Source organism: Ceratosolen solmsi, unplaced genomic scaffold (assembly GCF_000503995.2).
Source record: "Ceratosolen solmsi marchali unplaced genomic scaffold, CerSol_1.0 scaffold7, whole genome shotgun sequence".
In the NCBI taxonomy this organism is placed as follows: domain Eukaryota; kingdom Metazoa; phylum Arthropoda; class Insecta; order Hymenoptera; family Agaonidae; genus Ceratosolen; species Ceratosolen solmsi.
The window spans coordinates 17748298-17771108 of NW_011948413.1; the positions used below are offsets into that span (position 1 = coordinate 17748298).

The window sequence follows — 22811 nt, forward strand, 5'->3', positions numbered from 1 at the left end:
GCGTTCGTGAAAACGAATAAATCAGAAGATCAGAAGATCAGTGGGTAATAAAAGTGGGTTTTGTCTTTTCAAGGCAATTAATTTATGGCGTGCGACAACGAGATGGTTGAGATGGTATTTGTAATTGAAATTTTTGGATAGAAATAAATAAAGTGATAGTTAAGAAAATGTGCAATAAGCATAATGCGTCGGATGGAAAAAGAAAAATTTGTAAATATACGTGCTTAATCGCGAGTACGAGTAGAGGAAAAATTTAAATGGCCCTCAACCACAACTGACACTAGTTTAATGCTAATCAAATCGATTATTAATTGGCAACTGATTAATTCCTTTTGGTCTACGGTACTTAGTTTTATTTCATAAGTACGATCGGCAAATACAAGCTCGACTAGGGCCTTTAGTTGAATATTTGAACATTTTTGTTTGGATATTATTTGAGGCATGCGATAAGAGAGGCGCGTTAAAGCTCTAAAACAATGATTATGTCATTTGTGAGTTCACGCGAGTTATCGGCCATCCTCCAACAAAGCATCGCCGTTATTTTAGTTCTAATTCTCAGCAACGCCAGTAGTCAGCAACGCTATCCACGAATCGTTCATCCACGCATCATCCCACGCACTGAATTGTCACGCGATCGTCGCTCGGTCCCACTCGAGAGCGGCCGGAATCTTCAGTTCGTCGCTTTAAATGACTGGATACTCAAGACCGAACCGAATCATCATCTCGTATTCTCGCCGAAATTCAGCGTCGAGTGGTTCGGCCTGTCAGCGTCGTCGGCATTTTCCAAGTCATTGAACCTGGTAAAGTCGTGCGAGAGTCGCGAAGGTGAGATTCATGGCTGGGAGGGCAACTCACACGTCCTATTAACGCGCTGTGACAACGAGTTTTTCGGAATGCTTAATATGAAAAATAGGACGTACTTGATAGAGCCATTGTTGGCCCAGACGGGGGAGCATTTGCTTTACGAAGCTGAATTTTCACGATCAAGGCGCGAGGTCTCGCCATTGTCATCGTCCTCGTTATTGTCCTTGTCATCGATGATTTACGAAACGAGCAGGCGATTCTATAATCTCAGCGGCGACACCTTCGAACTCGAGAATTATGATGACAATCCCGAATTATTGAGCGAACGCAGCGATCTAAGTAGAAGTAATGAGCTAGGGAGGTCCAAAGTTGCTATTGGGATTGACGATTCCGCTAATGTGGGATACTTCTTTGACAGAAATTGGCAGAGAGAGAGACTACCGAGTAAGTATTAAGAGATGATTTAATCGAACGCCGCTTAATATGGATAATGGCTTTATATTTGACTAGTAGCGGGAATCGAGATCTGCCGTTAATTGACGGTGCTAGAAAAGTCATCTATAAATAGAGGTATGCAATAGACAATGCGAGAAAGCAGTCATTAGTTGCTGGTGTATGAAAGTAAAGTGTTTTCTTTATCGAGACAAGATTAACGAGAGAGAGAGATATAACAATTAATAGCTGAGCCCTTTTTTTCGTAATGGGATGTATTTTAATAGGGGGGGGGGGGGGAGGAGCATTTTAATTATCATGAAAATCATATTTTCAATTAAATATACGTATTTATTGATGATACGATTCCAAGATAATAATTTCTTCAAAATTTCTTAAGCAAAAGAAAAAAAATCATCTTTTTCGAGTTAAGATACATACACTTTCACCGAGCAATGCTGAGGGATAATATTAAGATTAAAATTTCATTGGTAATTTACAAGAATATCTTCTATATATAGATATTTTTATTTATTTATTCGTATCAGTTTTAATTGCTTCTAAAACATAATTTACAAACTTTTTCTTACTTTAAACATAACATTAAGTTCATTATACTAATAAAGAAAAGAAACGTGTAAATGCTTTATAAAAAAAAAAAAAAAAAAAAAAATCAATATATATATATATATCTGTTTATACACAATAAATTTATTGTTCATCGGATAAAATTTAATAAAGAGCTCAATGTCTCAATGTTATCCAATTCAAACTACAATATTTTAAATAAATAATCGCGATAAAAAAAGAGTCGGTGAACTGCTAGAGATTTAAACACTTTCTTTAATAGAGATAATTATAGCAGGTACATACTAAATTTAGAAACATTTATGAAATATCAGGAGACCGAACAGTTTCAAATACTTTTTTCATACTACCTTTCATTTACTCTAAAGTAATAAATAACTTTCATTAATTTTGAAAAAAAATTCCGCTAAATTTCAAACAATTTTAATCAATTATCATTAAAAATGCTACTGTGAACTGTAATTAATCTCTCTTTTTTTTATATATATAGAAATTTGAATAAACTTTTATGGATACAGATAGAAAGCATAAATTTAAAAGTATATTTAATTAAAATATAATGTTCGCTATAGCAATTACAGATTTTAGTAAATGCATTTTAAAATATAAAATTTAAAAATCGCTCTTATTGCTTCGAGTAATATGTATACGGAAAACTTATCCTTATTCATGCACATGTCGATTGCAAATCATTTATTCGTCATTGAAAGAAATAATATGTGAAATTTATTTATAGTCAAGCTAAAATCCATGATATAATACTAAATTTGAAATAAACATGATTTAAATAATACTTAATTTTAATTAGGGATTGATAAAATCATGCAACTAAATTTTCTCTTTCTTAGTTATACATATATTTTGATTATTAAGAATTAATAAAAAAAATTTTAATACTATGATAATTATTGTAGGAATTGTTAATAAGTTTTGCATAAATTTGACGACATAAATAAATAAATAAGAAATGATTTAGAAACATCAGTTCGATGCAATGTAGAATAATGGGTTAAAAAATAATATTTCCCATTTCGTTCTCATAGCGTTAAAACTAAAACTACTAATAAGTAATAAAATATACGAAATACAATGAAAATTTCTACAAAAAATTTGCATAAAAACAGTCAATCAATTTATTAATATGTTTAAAATCCATATAAAACAGTTTCCTTTAAACTCATACTTGTTAACATTCAATTTGTAACGGTTAAGAATTCATTTTTAGAATCAACATAATAAATTGCCTAGAAATGTGAGTGGATATTTGCCAAGATAAGAAATTTTTATTGTAATCTTGTGATTAACGAGTCTTATTATTATTAAATTATACTAATACTCAAATTTGTACATCGATATATACATATATATATATATATATATATATATATATGATAAAAAAATATGTATTAAAATATTAGAAAATTTGGATATATTATATAAAAAATATTTATTTATATTTATATTAATATTTTTTTAACTATCGACTAGATATAATTTACAATTTTCATATAATATATTATAAGCATTAATTATAAAAGATACAAAAGTGGTTTGTTTGCAACATTCCGCATAGTAGAAATAAATACTGTAAACAGCTTAGGATCAAGTAAGTTAATTTATTATTTGATAGTATTTATGCTTTCGTAAGCCGCTTGTAACAACAACCATTACACACACACACACACACACACATATATATATATATATATAGTCTTATCATAAGTTTTGTAATTATGTTACGTTTATAGGTACAAAGTGTGGAATGTTGATTAAGATTTTTCACTCCAATTTCGTTTACCTTTTTAATTTTATGTACTATATATTTTGAAGTTTCAGAATGTAAAACAGTATACTAGACGAATAATTATGATAATGATCAATGATGAATACTTATTTTATCTTAATGTATTATTTCAATTAAATATTTTTATGGATATTTGTAGTTTAGATATAAATTTTTTTATCATTTCATATATATAAAGAAAAATTTCTTAATTATCAATATGTTTTGAATTTAAGCAAATTAATTCTAATTTTATTTATTATGTAAAGATACTTGATAATATTTTATTATGAATATAATGTCTATTTAATAGATGATATCGTATATGAGTATTAAGTAAGTTTATTATTAATTTAAAAATTTACTATTATATACATAAATTTGTATTAAAAAATTTTGATAATAATCATGTATATTGTATATTTTAATTAAGTAATCTTTATTTAAATATTTCCCTTAGGAATAACATCGTTTAGTTTTTGTTACTGAACCTTTAATTATGTCACATCATAAATTATGTTATTTTAACTGAAATGATTATTATTATCGGATGATCTTATCTATATCATTATTTATCATTTGCTTCAAACATGTCGAATATTAGACATTTTTTTTGCCAATTCATAAATTTATTATTTCAGAATAATTATCGTTAATTTTTTGTTCTTTATTTGTTTAATTACAATTCTCAAGTTACAATTAAAACCATTGATTATAATGAGGAATCGAGTATTCAAATATTTTAATAAATTGCTGGAGTTGTACTTAAAAGTGAAATTTTTTTAATAGCAAGAAAAACAATGAACAAATTTTCTCCGCCGAAGTGGCTTGAGATGACGGTCGTAGCTGATTATTCGGTGATTGATTTTCACAGATCGCGAGTCCAACAATACATTTTAGCTCTTCTTAACATTGTAAGTATTATAACTTAATAAATTATTGTTTTTTATGCTAATTTATATTTTTTTCTTTTTTTTTTTTTTTTTTAATATTCAAATCGAATCGGAAGTTAAGCGACAATAGGTTTGGTACGATGAATTGGTTTTGGAAAATTAACCAAGCCAGGGAATCGAAATGTTTTAGATACTTCTATTACGTGAGAAAGCTCTAAACATTAAATTGCCACTTATATCGCGTTAATAAACGTTAGAGTTAAAGCGTCTCGCGATCAATTCGTTTTAATCTTAACTCGATGAAAATTGATTTACGATTATTGAATATTATTGAACTACTAACGCACATTTTATTTACAATTCAATCTTTTACAGGTCAGTGCAATTTATAAAGATCCAACACTTGACTCTAATATGCAACTTGTAGTTGTTCGTATGATTTTGTATGCTGATAAAAAGGATGGGATGGTAATTTATATTTATTTTTCGTTAATTTGAATCATTAGTGATGAATAATTAGCATGTAAAATATTAATTTCTCAATGTAGGAAAGATGAATTATTTATTAAATGTGTGAATGAAAAATTCAAGTACTTTTATGAAGATGAAATATAATTAGGACGAAGTAAATTGTCTTATAAAAATTATAAATGCTAATAGAAAATAATAGAGAATTTAAAATGTTCGTTTTTTGTTTTTAATACTACATTGAAAATTTGAAACTTTTATTTCACTTTAACAGACTAAATTCGTTATAATGTGAAATAGCGATTAAATTATAACATTATAAAAAAATTTTTATTTTAACATTATGATATTTCTCGAAGTATTATAATTGTTGCTTTACGCATCGTCGTAAGATTTAAAGTTATAATCATAAACAACATAATAAAGACGGAAATAACACGGGTAATAAAACGAAAGTCTGCTATTCACGAATGATAGCTCAGTTATGTAATCTAACGTATTATTAATACGTAGCGTTAAATAGAGTTTCACTCGAATAACATTGCGAATGATGCAGATTAGAGATGAAGGTGAAGGAGGGAAAAGAGCGGGTCCAGTTGATGTCCACACACAAACGAATGCACATAAATCTATAATACTTTGATGTAATACAAATGCGTTTATTCGTTTGACAATGGCCCTATTATCCAGAAATAATTTGATAAATAGGCTCGAACGCGGCCCGAAAGTTCTCAGAGTCATGTAAGAATGAACGCAGTGTTTCACGGGTGTCGTAATGAAAGTAAAATGAGGGAATTAAATAAGCCTTGTTATTGATAAAGAGCTCAGGTAGTGGCAAAGCAATCTCATAATATTGTGAAACCATCGAGCGCAGGTACACCACGGAAATGCGCGGCGCTCACTCGAGAATGTAAACAAGTGGAATCGCAAACAACTCTCGCAATCGAATGAGACATACGACGTGGCCGTGTGGTTGACGAGGCTGGACATCGGCGGTCCCTCCGGGTACGCCCCCGTCTCCGGGGCCTGCGACCCCTCAAGGTCGTGTGCTTTGAACCGCGACGAGGGTCTCACCAGTGCCTTTATCATTGCTCACGAAGTCGCCCACATGTACGTGCGCGCCAATTTTTTCCACCCCCCCCCAACCCCTCCCCCTTCATTTATTTGCCTCGCATTTTATTGGATAACGAATGATATTATGCTGAATTGTATATGTTTATTTTGGCTGCTCATAAACCTACCTATCTCGTTTGTTCTTTATGGGCATTGATTTACAAATGTTAAGAAATCGTCTATGTCAGCTCATTAGAGCTTTCATAATCTTATTGGCAACGTTATTATCATTAACGTTTTTATCATTAACGTAATGATCGATCTGTTCGATAATTTCGAATAAGAATTTTAATGCCCCGCGATTGCTTGAACGATAAATTTTACGGGGATTAAATTGTTAAGCAATGTAAATCATAATAAAGACGAACGATTAATTAAAATCAGCATTAACGTGAAAAGTAATTTGCGCTTGGAATACTTGATGGATAATATTAATTTAAAATAATGGCCTTGTATTGATTGAGCAGATTAGGACTTTCGCATGACGGGGACAAAAACTCTGGGAATACCTGCGCCAGAGAGGCTGCACGAGGCAGCATAATGGCACCGATGGTAGCGGCCACGTTTCATAACTTTCATTGGTCGACATGTTCAAGAAAGGAATTTCATCGAAAATCTAAGTATGTGATATGATTACCTGGGTACAATTGCGTTTCTCGGGCGTATATTTTAAAGGTAAACGTCGCTCATTCATTACCATACAATCTACCCTCTCACCAATTCAAATAAATTGCCTGCTAATGCTTTAAAACTTTGCGTTTCATTAGATTTGTAATTAATTTTCCTGGCTTGAAAGATGGTGGTAGATTGTCAAATTGTCTTTATTATTTTTGCGTATGATAGCTTGGTAATATATAGCTTGGTAAGATAGCTCGTCGGCGTTGGTAACAAATAGCCAATAAGAATAGAATTGCTTCCAGGCATTGGACGTGCCTTCTAAATCGACCGAATAAATTTGATTCGCCTAGTGCTCGAGATGGTAAAAGGAGCGAGACTTTCGACATGGATGAGCAATGTAGGATGGAATTCGGTGAAGGGTAAGTAGACATTGTTTTTATACTCAATGTCTTCGATTCTACAATCATTCGATTCTTAGGCTTTCGTAACAGACCTTCTACCTTCTTCCCTCCCCTACCACGTTAAATCATACCGATTTTTATATGCTTCTTATCCTTAGACAATTTGATGAATTTTTATAATTCTTATGCTTGTCGAATGGTCTTTCTTATATTAGCAGCTTTCCGAATTTACCATTACGAAAGAACGTTATTATTATTCAATTAGTCGATCTATGAATTTTAGTAATTACAGTTTGACTGTTCAGCCCCGTAAAAGCTGCTTTCAGCACAACTTTCAGAATAAATTAATTAATCATCGATAAATCAAGCTCTTTGTATTTGTAAATAAATTTTTTTTTTTGTTTTGAATAATGACAAAACACGAGTAAATACTAATAAGAATATTTTCTGTATTTTGAGTGTTGATATTAATAGTTACAAGTTACAGAATAAACAGTTTCCTTGCTTTAAGTATTTAACATTTATTCTACTTATTTAATATTTTATAGTTACAAAACTTTTTATAATTAATGTCGTTTGTCGCTTAACAAACCATGAAGATTGGTATTATTTAATATAATGTCAACTTACCCTTTAAAATTATTGATACACAGATATAACAACCATTTGCTAGTTTGGCATAATAAATAAAGTAAAATTCATTTATTTCAAAATGACAAAGCATAAATACCAAGATCGCTCAATGTTTTTCCTCTGCCAATAAAATTACACGGGATTTTGATAAATTAATGGGAATATAATGTTTCTATGAGAACGTTGACGGAATAATGCATAATGGTTCTATCGCGTAAAAGTATTATTATTCATAAAATTTTTTATAGTTTCTTAAATTCAGTGTTATTCAATACGTCTATCCGAATAACTTGAGAAAAAAATTTTTCATTTTAATATTTCGTTACATTTGTAACAACATTTATTACGACTATAATTGAATTTTATTAAATTTCCAAGTAACATTGTTTATATACATACGGACGGTTGCTTTCACGATTCCAACACGATGCACCTAAACATTTGAATATTTGCCCATTTCATATAAACAATATAAGCAACTCTGTTACTTAACAATTTTAACTACATGACGACGAGCTTACTTAATGCCCGACATAAGTACATAAATATTGAATAAAAGTTACGGAAAATTTTTTTTTTACATCAAAATAAAGCCTGAGAGACACGTTAATATAATAACAAATACAATGGAATTTAACACTATGATTAATTTTAATTAATTTACTGAAAATTTTCAACCAATCATACGATCTTATGCGAAGAGCATAGAGTGTACAGGAATTTGCGCTCGGTGGGCAATAAGAGGGAGAGGCGGAGAGAATAAGTGACGACAGTAAAGACGTTTATTTACAGATATAGCCGATGCAGGAATCTGGAATCGTCGAACCTCTGCTCGCATCTTTGGTGTGGGTGGGCTAACAGCACGCAGGCTTGCAAAACGAAGAAGGGGCCACCGTTAGAAGGAACATTGTGCGCCGAAAATAAGGCAAGTGAGGAGCGAGCTTAATGACACAGTACCCGTCGCATCCGCCACCGTCCCTCTCCCATCTCCCTCCCTCCGCTCTCCTCACCCGGCCCTCACGCCGACGCATCCGACTTCTCTTCACAGGGACTCCACGTTACGTACGGCCTCCTGCATTTTTCCTCAAATGCTAGCCTCCAGTTAATAACCCTGGAGTTCTAACGCACGTCGGGCAGCTTGACAGTTCGTTGTGTTAGGAGCTTTTATTATCGTCCCATGGCCCTGTACTGTCGAATTCGTCGGTTAATAATTCGTAGGTTAATAATCGATGGTCTAGCGCAGATCTTCAGATATTGTAAAGGATGCTGATGCAACGACGGAGACAAATACGTTTTTTTATATACATTATTATTCCGATACCGATAGTCTGAGAAGCTTTTTTTTTATTAAAATTATGACTATTTATATATTTGTTATATGCTTCTTATCGAATAGGTCCCCATATATTAAATAATTCTTTTATCGCAGCGATGCTTATTTCTTATGCAATGATAAAAAATCTAATATATAAATAGAATTGAAAATGTAAATACCAGGTATTTTAACGAGATAATGCAATCGTAAAGCGTTAATCAGATTACACTTACTTTCATTTCGCTTTCTATCTACCATATTAATATTTATTCGAATACTTATATAGGATTACATTGTATTTATTGATATATTTTATAAATGTTTAGATCGAGGTAATAGCAATTTTACATATTTAATATGTTGATTATAATGATTCGTATAAAAGATAATATACGAGTACTTATATTATTGCGACTTTATCCTAAACACATCTGATATTTAACATTTATATACATTTAATTACATATAAAACCTTTAGTTTTATTGCGGTTTGATGAAAAACGTTTTGCATAATTATTGGCACGTTATTTATTAATCGTTGAATAGCCAGTTTGTACATATCCTATTAAAAAAGCCAATTTTGAAGAAAAAAAAAACAACCATTTAGATTAACTACAAGTCATTCATTTGATCATTATATTATATTTTCTGTAATATAATCAACGAACGAACATGAAAAGTGTTGGCATATCTTAAAATACGTATTTGATAACTGCATGTATAAAATCTAATGACGTTTTTAAATTCTTTAAGGCATAATATTCGAATTATATGATGAACATAATGAACATAAAACTTTATATATACATATATAAGGTATATGATTTGCAAAATTAAAATTATTATTAGCTGACAATATACTAGATGTTAATCTAATAATATAAAATTTAATTTTCTGCCTTAAACGCGTTTTTATAAATCGAAAGAAAACAGAAGTAAAAGCATAAATACAACGACGGGAAGAATAATTTTCCAATTAAGCGTTTAAAGTATTACATATATTTAATAATTTTAAGTATCTATAATCTTACATAAAAACATTATTAAATTGGTTCTTCTCTTCCTAGACAAATCTCCCTTTAAAACCTCATTTTAAATTATTAAAAATGTATTACATTATGAATACTTATTGCGTATTTTAATTAAAACTGTCGTTGTTGAGAAGTGATATTAATATTTTAATATTTTGTTCCTAATATCAAAATGTATTGTATAATTTTTGGAATGTAAATACTACATAATGTATATCTTCAACCATCGTAGGCACAATAAAAATTTGTATTCAAGTGATAATTATTTCAAATTCATTTGAGCATTGCAGTAAAAACAATTTAATTCTTAATAGTCATGCGTAAATGGCATGTGTGCGCTAATCGACCAAAAGCGCTTTGATCCATCTCCTTTGGCTGTACGTGGCACTATTGAAAATACTTGGAGCTCTTGGGGTCCATGGAGTGAATGTTCCAAAACTTGCGGCACTGCCGTCCAATATAGAGTGCGACATTGCATTGGCGTGTAAGTAGGATTTTTGGGAAAATTTTTGTAATTTGCCTATTATATAGTCTAGAATATAATTTTAACCTTATTGACGTAATCTATTCCATAGTCTTCAAATTATCGCCATTTTTTTTTGGCAGTTTTAAACCAATCAATATTTGCAAAGGACGAGCGAACATTTTTCTTTTTTTTTTTTGCATTAATAATTATAATTTTACAAATATATGAAATACGAAATCATTTTTTCAAAAAGAAAAAAATATTATAACAATGAATTGATTAAATGAAAAACAAAAAATTAAATATTTAATAGCAAAAACTTTTCTTTTAAAACTCAATACAAATCATCATATTACATCGATAGCTTATATTATTAGATTATTCAAAGAATTTTTAGCATTAGTAACTCTATATTTGCGGATAAAGAATTTTTCTAATGCTGAAATTATTTCATATGTTACTTTTTCATTTTGCCAATGAATTTAAAATTTCGAGATAAATTTCAATTATAATAAATTGAATAAATCATTTATTTTTAATAATAATATTAAGTACAAGTATAAATAATAAATTCGTAAATATTTACCTGCGTATATTATTAACTCCAAAATAATTATGAAAATTTTTACTTTAAGCAATACCAATTAGGTAATACAAAAATTCCACTAAAACATATTTTCGACAATATCAAAATTAATATGGAAATGTAGAAATTTCAATTAATTATGAGATTAAAATTCAAGATAAACACTATAATGTTTGCAGTAGCAGATATTAATCGAAATGAAAAACTCGGAGATATAATTACAGGAATATTTTCTCGATTCTTATTAACTGATAAGTTAGAAAATTCACTATAACAGAATCTGATTTTGAATATAGTAGATATTCTAATTATATTTTGCTCCCATTTAATTACGATTACTCAGTATTTTATGAGAAATGTGCGATAATTTGTAATTATAGATAAGCAAAGAATTAATTAATAACCATATTTTTCAAATTTAAGTTCAAATAATATCGTTATAACTTTTCGTATGATTTTATTCTTCAAACATTATCGCATATTCTGCGTATTTAATAAATTCTAACTAATTAACTAAAATATGTATATTACTAGTACGCAAAATAAAAATACTACATTCTATTGGTAAATTATAATAAGTTTCAGGCGCTATAATTTTACAATCCTTAATTAAATTTAAGGATTTTTTTCTCTTTTCTTACATATTATCAACAATTTATCTTAAATTCGTGAATTAAAATGATTAACAAGTATTAAGTAATTTAATTTTTAAAACAACTAAATGATTTTACTATTAAAATTAATATTTCATGCTGTTAATGTAAATAAATATCATATCAATCATAAATTACTGTTTAAAAGAATTTTAAAAAACAAAAATATTTTTTTAATCAAACATTTTATTTAGGTAGAATTATCGATGTAAAGGTTAAAAATATTCGTATAATTATATACATCAAATTGTAAATTCATTATGTATTACGATAAGTATTTTATAATTCACATTTATAAATGTATATTTGCACAAATATGTAGCTGCCAGGGAGAATCAAAGGAATTCAGAATTTGCAAACTGCCTACTTGTATTGATCATACTGATATTCGAGCACGACATTGCTCGCAGTTTTTCCTGAATCAAGCCGGTTTGAAGAACAACCCGATCGACAGTAATGGAACGTGGTTACCGTACGAGGCCTTTGATGGTAAATCGAATTGTCAATTAATCTGTTACAAGAAGGAAACGGGTGAAATATTTCACACTGGCATGGATGTTGAAGATGGGGCTTCATGTTCTTATGATACCAGTGACATCTGTGTTGACGTAAGAAGATGTATCTTCAAACCTAGTAGATATGCTCGTTTTTCACATCATAATATTTAAATTTTATAACACACATATATATATACATATATATATATATATTTATAAAATTATAGAATTAATTTTTCCAAACTATACTATTATAAAAAATAATTATAATTTTAATAAAAGCAAAAAATATATTAATAATTTTATTGGAAACTTTATGATACACAACGAAATGTTTTTTATTATACAAAATTGCGTTTCGATAAAATGCCAAAACAAGCACGGTGTTTGTCAGAATTTTGCACAATTTTATTTGATAAATATAGGCATTTATGAAAAATAATATGATTTCCAAAAATGTTTTGCAAAGGTATTCTAAAGGTATTCAAATTCCAAATGAAATCTATTTTTTAAGAAAATTTTATCACTTTGTCGAAGCGAGTCTACCAACCTTACAAAATGAGAGTAAAAAATATCAATTTTCATGATATAATACAAGGATATAAATCAAATTTTTATTTTTATTTGAGCTTTATATAATTTTTATGTAAAAATTTTTAATTTAAATTCAATTGAGAAAACTGGAAAACATAAATTTTTAATATATATATTTTACGGCAAATATAATGACTACACGTGTGATAAATTGATATGAGCAAATAAAAATAATTAGTGGAATGCAGATGGATTATACAAATACCTAAGCTGTACTATAATTTAAATTTATATTCGAAATTCCAAACAAAGCGAAATAAATATAATTTGTACGATAGAATATACACACACACATACATATATATATATATATATATATATATATATATATATATATTAATTATATGTAGCATAAAGTTCTTATTATTATATTAATTGATATATTAAAAAATAATAATTTTTAAACTGAAATTAAATTTGATTCATAATTTAAATAAATGTGTGTTTCTGTATGTATATATATATATATATATATATATATATAGATATATGCCATTTATTCGATTTTTTGTTAATTTTGTTGTTATTATTATACTTACTTCCATGCAGAATAAAATATATAATTTTTTTAACAAAACATTATGAGTATTCATGTTTCATGAAACTTTGTTATATTAAAATTTAAAAAAGATTATTTCATACATTCGTTTAAAAATTTTTGTTGACATATATTTTGTGTTTTATTTGAATTTTTCTTATCAATTAGTCTATAATTTAATCTTATTCAACCTTACTGTAATTATATTTGCTCATTATTGTAAAATTTATAATATTTCAACAAAAGTGACTTTCTATAAAATTCTATTTTCTATTTTATCAAGTTCTTTGACTACATCATTTACCCAATTAAATATGTTACATTAATATAAATAGTTTACATTAAATTTCATGCAATACATCTTAACTCAAGTAAAAATCATTGTTTTTAATTAACACCCAGTTTCTATGCAAAAATAACAATCAAAGATACATAGCCTAATTTTTATTTTCATTGAAAATACATCAATTTCCAAGCGCGCGACGAACTATGATTACGATGTTAATTATAATTATTATCCCTCGTTCGAGCTTAATCTTAAGCTAGTTAAGCTTAATAAAAACTCTTAAACCTAGTAATAATAATGCTTCTCCTTAAAGACATAAATTTATATTATTCCTACGATAAAAGACACTTGATGAAGTCATGCATAAACGCAACGAAACCAATAAATCCATTAAGTGAAAAAAAGAAAAAATAAAGATTATTATGTGCTGAATGACGATGAAAAAGTATCCAAAGGACTATCTTGATTCGCGAGATATCGTGAGTCGGGAGTCTTACAGGCCCTCTAAATTTTCAGCGTGAAAGCATAAAAAAAAAAGTAAACTCTTATGCCCTCAGGGTGTGTGCCGCTCGATGGGCTGCGACGACGAGTTGAACTCCAGCAGCACCCGAGACGTTTGCGGCCTCTGTAAGGGCAACAACTCCACCTGCGAGAGCGTCAGCGGCAAATTCCAGCGGAAGCTACGCAGAGGTTCGTACGAATACATAAGCGAGCGCGGGCACACACGCACGAACGCGAACATAGGTCGCGTTCAACTCTCTGATCGATAATTGAATGTGGCGGCTCGATGACGGCTTTGCAACTAGTTTAGTGGGACGGATGGAGTGGGATGTTGAGTGACACGCATAAAACGATAAAGAGTTGTATTGGAATGGAGCCGTAGATGATACGACATGCATATTCGTATGGCACAACGTGTCCGATGATATTTTCTTGAAAAACTTTGGCACTTCGGTAATCTCTAGAGCTACGATAGGATGTATTTTATTCGATCTTATTTTTAACGTCTAACTAACGTTTAATTACTCATAAGTTTTTTTTTTCTTATAGATAATCTTTCACAAAAAATAATATGAAAATTTTGCGCACACAAAATTTCGTTTATATAAGATATTTTTATAGGAATGAAAATTGTGGGAAATTGTCATGGCACTGACTAGAATGAATCGAGCTTATTTTCACTTACTGTTTACGATCTTTTTACTAGCTCCAACACGATCCATAAGACAAATAACTAAATATATGGGAAAACACATAATGAAATTAACCAACGAATATTATATAATTTATGAGAGCCGTTAAAATGTAAATTTCAATTTTTATATGTTTTGTGCAGACTTTTAATTTTCAGTTATAGCATTCTTGTTACAAGATATTCAAATAAGTAGCTTTAACGAGAAAACGAACGTATCGAGTGGACTTATAAATCATTATTACATAGGTTATAAAATTTACTATTGGATTATTTTAATCAATCATATTTCTTTAAAACGCAACTCCATATAATATAGAAAATCGTCATTTAAAATGAGAAATTTAATTATTTTATTATATACGCTTCTTAACAATCTTTGGATTGGACTTTATTAAAATAAGGTTTTTAATCGTGGAATGTTACATTTATGCTAATATTAATATAATCAATAATTATACATCAAGCATTTTTTTTATCTATCCTTAATGCAAAGAAATCTTTAATTATAGAACATTATATTCACTTAATGTGAAAGGGTTAGTTTTTAGAAAAAATCTAAAGTCGCTATCGAAAATTAAACACGAGTAATTAAAATATTTAGTCTATTAGAATAAATATTTATTGAAATAATCAATAGAGAAATTGTTAAAAAATTCATTTTCTTTATAGCAACATAAAATAGATATTTAAACCATAAATATGCAAAATTATTAATTCATAATTATTATATTAATATGATCTTTCATATCCAATTATCTAAACATAATATATAACATAATTTTATCTTTTATGTATAAAAAAATGCGGTAAAATGTCTTTGCGGTTATTAATGAAAATACTTCTCGATATTCTTCTATTTTTTTTTTTTTTTTTTTTTTTTTTTTTTTTTTCCATATTTTATATTCCATAGATTTATATTCCCAGAATAAATACCAGCACTTATCTTAAATACCGTCGTCGCATCAACTTCTCAGGTTTCCTGATTTTTAAAAGCTCAAAATACAAGATACACTCGCTTCATATACGCCCGAAGTATAATATTTTAAAATACAGGCAATAATAATACATGGAAATTGTTGTAAAGATTGCAAATTTAGTGTTTGAATGGGATAATAAAGTAATTAGAAATTTCAATGGATATCACTATAAATTCAATTTATATTTAGTTCTGTATAATAAGTTTCGTTTAAAATTTGGTAGAAAAAGATTTATTAATTTGTACAAATTGTTATTCGCAATAATTTAAATTTTATTTTTTAACGATATTTATTATATTAACAACCAAATGTAACGCTAGATTACCATTTATTGTGAAAATAGTTATAAATTTACATTAACAAATATTTTTAACGCACAAACAATGAGAAGTGGCGATTCCATGTAATTATTAAGCTAACTTCTATCGAGTCTTATTCTTATTATTAAATAAATAATTTTATTTAAATCCTATATTAATACATATTGTTAAGATATTAAAAAAAAAAAATTAGTATTGAAGTGATAATCATTGGATGAAATATATTATTTATTTTTTTTTTTAACTATTAATATTAATATAAAATATGTTTATAATTTTATTTTAATTTTTCTAAAAAATTTCATTTCGTTATATCAGTTTTTATTATTATATAGTTTTCGTTATATTAAAATGACAGAGTCCGGGAAACGAAGACCTCATCTTATCATTAATAAACATCCGTCAAATAACTTGATCTAACATTTTATTTAAAAATAGTGCGGCAGAAATGTCATATCGGTTAAAACACGTATAAAACTTTGTATAATGAAAAGGCAACGGATAATGATTTATTTCGAAAATTTAATGGAATAATTTGGATATTAGTATTAAAATATTTCAACAATTATACAATTAACAACTGTATAACAATATATATTTTTTTCAAAATTTAATTTGTGAGGTCTAAATGGATAGATAATAATATAACTCTATATTTCCTATCTTATTTTCTTTCATTTCTTTTAGCCTAAAAAAATTCTCATTTCCTGACTTATTTTGTCAAATAATTTTTGCTTTAGTGATGTTACATGAACAAAGCATTGGCACTCTTCTTTTTCAGCTTCATTAGTTAGGTATTTATGAATTGTGGAATTTTTATCGTTTGCCGTTCCCCCTTTCAAAATAATGAATACCGGAAGGTTGAGAGCTCGATTTCGTTTCGCTTAGTCTCTTGAAAATACCAAATGAGAATTTAAAGTAGTTCTGTTGATAATACTAAAATACTAAAATTAAGCTAAATTCAATTAGAATTGTTATCAATATTATAATCAGTATGCATTAGTATGGAAAATAAGTTGGTATAAAATGTTCTTGAAATAATAAAATAAAACATTGTATTGCTGAACGTCTGAAAGAAATTCTTAAGTACATTTGTGAATTTCGAGACATTGATTCGATAAAGTTTGTGGTAAGTAAAATATCATTCGGAAAAAAAATTCAATGAATATGTGATTTTCAGACCAGTTATGGATACGTTAAAAAGTATTGAAAGTGGTACAAATACATGTCATATTATTGCTTTATTATAATAAATTATATTTGTCGAAATTTACAATAAATTTTCGATATAATCCTTCTTTTTTTTTTTTTGTTAAATTAAATATAAATTTTATTTAATAATTATTCTAGATCAATTCTAGATCATACAGACATTCTAGATATATATATATATATAATTATCCGACTATACAATTATTGAAAAAACTATTTTCAATTTTTAAGTATTTAAATTTAAACGTATTATTCCTAGTTATTTATTTTTCATATAAAATTGATAACATGTATTTATCATTCATCAAAATATCATTGATAGATTTTTCATTAAATATGGATTTAAAAAACATAATAATAATTAAGAAAATTATTAATAATTTATATGTTTATATGAGATACAACTAGTCAATGTATTTTTAATAAATTTACTCTTTATTTTTGCATTTCAAATTGAAATAGTTCGAACAGTAAATAATAAATATTTTTATTGATCATGTATTTCAGGAATAATAATCAATATTATCGTTGTCGCTTGATAATTCTTATAATACATTTGGAGTGCTTTTTTCTAATAGAAACTACAAGGTTAGCCGTAATACCAAGATCTGCTTACAATATTAAAGTGGTCGTTACAATTCTACTCACGGATTCCGTTCCTCATGAAGGTAATATGAAAATTCTTTTACGCGATGGTCGACGAAAACGGCACGAGATAAATGAATTTGACGTCGATGGACGAGCTTTGGCTACGATAATTGATGGAGTTGCCTTTAGAGCAGAAAGATTGGAGGAAAAGTACGTGCTATGGAGTAAAGGACCAGTCGTTTCTGAAATTATTATTTCGGTGAGATTTTCATGCCATTATTCGTAACAATTAATGATACGTTATAAGTGTCGCGAGTAAAACAATATTTTGCATGAAATATATTACAATTTCATATAATACGTGATTAATTATCAGGATTAAAAATATTATCATAAATTTCAAAGCGGTTATTTCATTCGAAAAATAAGTTAAAGTTGAGATAAGAGTACTTTATAGAAAATTAACTATTAATAAAATCGTATCGATTTTAATGCTTTAATATAATTGTGTATATGAGTAAATAACGATTATTGGACTCTCACATTATCGATTCCCAGTTTTATTCTATACGCCTCGTAAAGCGACAAAATTCGTCCAATTTCAAGACCTCGAACCAATACAGAAATGCCTAATGCTATCATTTACATCACCAATTCGTATTGTATCGTACGAGTGATGGAAGATATTCGATTTGATATTGAAAATTCGGCATTAAAAAGTAGACGTTCGAGAAAAAGACACGCAACGTGTCACTTAATGTGCACCTAATGTGGTTGAACAGCTGGTGACCTCGAGGGCAGTCGTACGTAGCGGTGCCTCGATCGCCGCCTCCTCGCAATACGCGATATCGCGTTCGGTGCTGCGAACGGCAAGGAACCGCTACGTCTGGCTTTTATCCGGATCGCCCTCCGGCCCATGCTCGGCGACCTGCGGGGGCGGGATCAGACGGAGGACGCTCCTGTGTCGGGACGAGGTGACGCGGGAGCTGGTCTCACGCAGGAAGTGCCTCCTTAATGCCAAGCCCAAGCCACCTGGGCACCGGGAGTACGAGAGATGCAACACCGCCAGGTCTGTCGAGATTATTGCTTTTTGTTGGGTATCGCGAGGGAGGGAGAATTGCGCGGATGGGTGAGTGACGTCACTCTCGGCCTGAAGAATATAATCGAGCTTACAAATATTTATCGGATATTAAAGGATCATAAAGATATAATTATAGCGTTCGTTCATGGGCTTTTAATTTGCTATGCGCTTGGTATTTTCAGCTTTTAACCAGTTGTCGCCAAGGATACTTGGCCTCGATTATTCCAATGCTAATTTAAAAATTAAAAGGCATATCAAGCGAGTAACGGGCAATTTTTCAATAAATGTCAATTTTACTCGAGAGATTTTTACAGCTTCTAGGTAAATTGGACTTAAATGTATTTTCCATTAGCATTCGCATATCTGGTATATAAAATTTGCTTTCTTTCTTTCTCTAAAATCTTTCTCTCTGCAAATTGTATTTACTCATTATAATAAGTGACTACTAAAGCTATAATTTAATTAACTGATATACTATTACGAGTACGCTCGAATAATAAAATTACTATTCTTATATGTCTACAGCAATTGTATTGAAAATTCTTGTTTCATACTTCTCCGTACAATGAAATCCGTTGCTATAAAAATTTTTTCAATTCTTATCGACTACTATCATATTATTTCTATTATACATAGCGAAATTATCATTATATAAATCGTTACTACTTCAAGGATTCTTATAGTGCGCATCGTATCACGCAAAGAGAAGAAAATTGTCATTGCCTCTGATATTTCGTACTGCTTTATTAAATCCCAGAAAATAATACTCGAAAGAAATAAGCTTTGTTCTTCATAATTTCTTTGAGCGATAGGAATTCGATATTTTTTCCTCACATTTCAATAGATGATTCGTAATATAGATCTAAATAATCATAAATATTCATCGCTTCATCGACAATGTAACCATCGATTATTCCACTCAGGACTCCATTGTAATTGCAACCGATACTCCCGATTTAAAAATCCTGCCCTCATAATCGTCGAGGGTTGTGCATTCGCAAATATATCCTTTGCAAACCCCCAACATTGCATCTTTCATCTCTGTCGAGTTAATCAAGCAGAGCGATCATGATACGGCGACTTAAATAGGGCGTCCATCGAGTCATCAACTCAATCTTAGCAGTCCCGTCCAAGACCCACGCAAGCCCGCCTCCCAAAATAATGGCGCGTGTCCTTTTTTGTAGCTGCGAGGTGTACACATGGATCCCGGGTATGTGGGAGCGGTGCAGCGCCCCGAGCTGCTCGGCGACCGGGGGAACTCAACAGCGGAGGCTCTACTGCGTGCGGTCGAGCTTCACCGAGCGTCAGGTAACGCGTAATAACGAGCTAAGGGTGTACCGGAACACGGTACCGCCGACCAAGTGCAGGGACCGGAAGCAGCCGGCGACGCAGCGCAGGTGCACGAGGATCGCCGTCTGTCCGGGCCAGTGGTTCTCCACCCATCGACCAAACCAAGTGAGTTGGCCTCTACTTAGCCCGGTTCTTCTACTTCGGTAATCGAGAGCTTGAAATTTGGCAAGGATAAGTTTTATCGCTAATTTAGCCATTAATCCGTTTATTTGTTGGTTCTTACATATGAAAAGACCATTCTATAATAATAATAATAATAATAATAATAATAATAATAATAATAATAATAATAATGATAATAATGATAATAATGATAATAATGATAATAATGATAATAATGATAATAATGATAATAATGATAATAATGATAATAATGATAATAATGATAATAATGATAATAATGATAATAATGATAATAATGATAATAATGATAATAATGATAATAATGATAATAATGATAATAATGATAATAATGATAATAATGATAATAATGATAATAATGATAATAATGATAATAATGATAATAATGATAATAATGATAATAATGATAATAATGATAATAATGATAATAATGATAATAATGATAATAATGATAATAATGATAATAATGATAATAATGATAATAATGATAATAATGATAATAATGATAATAATGATAATAATGATAATAATGATAATAATGATAATAATGATAATAATGATAATAATGATAATAATGATAATAATGATAATAATGATAATAATGATAATAATGATAATAATGATAATAATGATAATAATGATAATAATGATAATAATGATAATAATGATAATAATGATAATAATGATAATAATGATAATAATGATAATAATGATAATAATGATAATAATAATGATAATGATAATAATAATAATAGTAATAATAATAATAATAATAATAGTATGCCACTATCTGGGTAATAAGCCGTATGTGTTGGCTTTCATTTATTTTAAGAAGCCTACTAACGATCGCTTGTCTATTTACTTGTCATTGTGTATTGAACATGTTGATAATCACTAATGTGTGAAATCATACTTAACTTAATGTCAGATAAGATTATATATTCTCGAGATATTTATCAAAAGTACACGCCTTAACTTAATTTGCGACTACATAATGTATTTACGTTATGTAAACTATAAATCTTATTACAATTTACGCGATACAACTAGACAAATACCACTAGTGCATAAAAATAATTAATAATTAAGTATACGGCACACGTATTATAGTTAATTAATATAGTTAATTAAGAAAAATGTATAATTCAATTTGAACTCGGTCCTATCAAGTCAAACTCGCGTATACGATCGAACGTTACCTTCACTGAGTTTTCAATAGTATCGAGCACGCAGAATCGCGCAAACATTTATGGATTTCCGTATTTCAGTCTGGAAAATTGTTGTCTTCGTTTATTCTTGTTTAGGCTTTGCTCTCATCCTCTACAACTTCAACTCTTCCGAGCTCCGTACGTAGAAACCATAAACGAATCAGATTGCGCATCAGTTGTCACGGAGTTTCGTCCTCAGCCTGCAGCAAACACGTAAAGAAAACAAGTAGTACCGACGAGTGAACTAAAAGAAAGTACCACCACAGATTCTCGTACATCGGATATAACGAATGTTGCTGTGTAAGAAACATTCGATTACTTTGTAAAGTAGTATGCGCGAGGACACCTGATGCGCAATTTTAATGACAAACATGAATTGCCAAGAGTGTCCTATGCATTTTGGTTATCCATTTTACATTAAATCCTTGGGCTAATATTGAATTTTGCATATTGTACTTTCATTGGCTCTGCGAAATAACAATAATATATATTTGAAATTTTATTTCAAGAATAATCTTATATGTAGATCGATCGTGATAGAAAAACTTTAATTTGTTAAAGGTATCGCGAAACATTTAATACGGAGAAATAATTTATTTATATGTAATGTAAAATGCTACGTGTTCTTATCTCTAGTTTACGTTTTTATTCTATCTAATTAGTACTTATCGAGATGAAAAAGATGTGTCGTTTTGAAATAATGAATATAAATTTTATTTGAAAGAACGATCACTTCAAATTAATATTGTATGCATTGTTAGAAGAAACAAAAAACAAAAAAATTAAAAAAAAAGAACTAAATCGTAATTGGCTTGCAGTATAAAATATTATGTCAAATTTAAATATTAATTATAAAAAATAAAGTATTCTTTATGAAAGATTATACAATATTATATTATTTGAAACATAGATTGAGGAGGAAAGTCGCTTGAATAATATTTTTAGAAATATGATTCTACAATAATAGTTTTGAAGTATTTTAAAGATAAAAATATATTACGGAGATAAACAATATTGTACGAAAAAGTATACTTTAATGC

General features: G+C 29.0%; 1 protein-coding gene across 1 annotated transcript; it reads left to right on the forward strand.

The window, feature by feature from the left end:
- Nucleotides 1-357: 357 nt before the first annotated feature.
- Nucleotides 358-22237, forward strand: LOC105367742 (A disintegrin and metalloproteinase with thrombospondin motifs 2). Its single transcript, XM_011506510.1, has 14 exons — nucleotides 358-1248; nucleotides 4397-4521; nucleotides 4876-4968; nucleotides 5843-6078; nucleotides 6549-6701; nucleotides 7002-7118; nucleotides 8526-8658; nucleotides 10394-10563; nucleotides 12107-12392; nucleotides 14257-14389; nucleotides 17982-18250; nucleotides 18774-19060; nucleotides 20257-20527; nucleotides 21868-22237. The coding sequence occupies exons 1-14, from the start codon at nucleotides 477-479 to the stop codon at nucleotides 22012-22014; spliced, it is 3192 nt and encodes a 1063-aa protein (XP_011504812.1). The 5' UTR covers nucleotides 358-476; the 3' UTR covers nucleotides 22015-22237.
- Nucleotides 22238-22811: the final 574 nt, after the last annotated feature.

Excerpts from the sequence above, each read along its gene's own strand:
- LOC105367742 (XM_011506510.1), top strand. The coding sequence starts at position 477 with ATGATTATGTCATTTGTGAGTTCACGCGAGTTATCGGCCATCCTCCAA. Across the intron at positions 1,249-4,396 it reads GCAGAGAGAGAGACTACCGA|CAAGAAAAACAATGAACAAA; the intron begins GTAAGTATTAAG and ends TTTTTTTAATAG. Across the intron at positions 8,659-10,393 it reads CATTGTGCGCCGAAAATAAG|TCATGCGTAAATGGCATGTG; the intron begins GCAAGTGAGGAG and ends AATTCTTAATAG.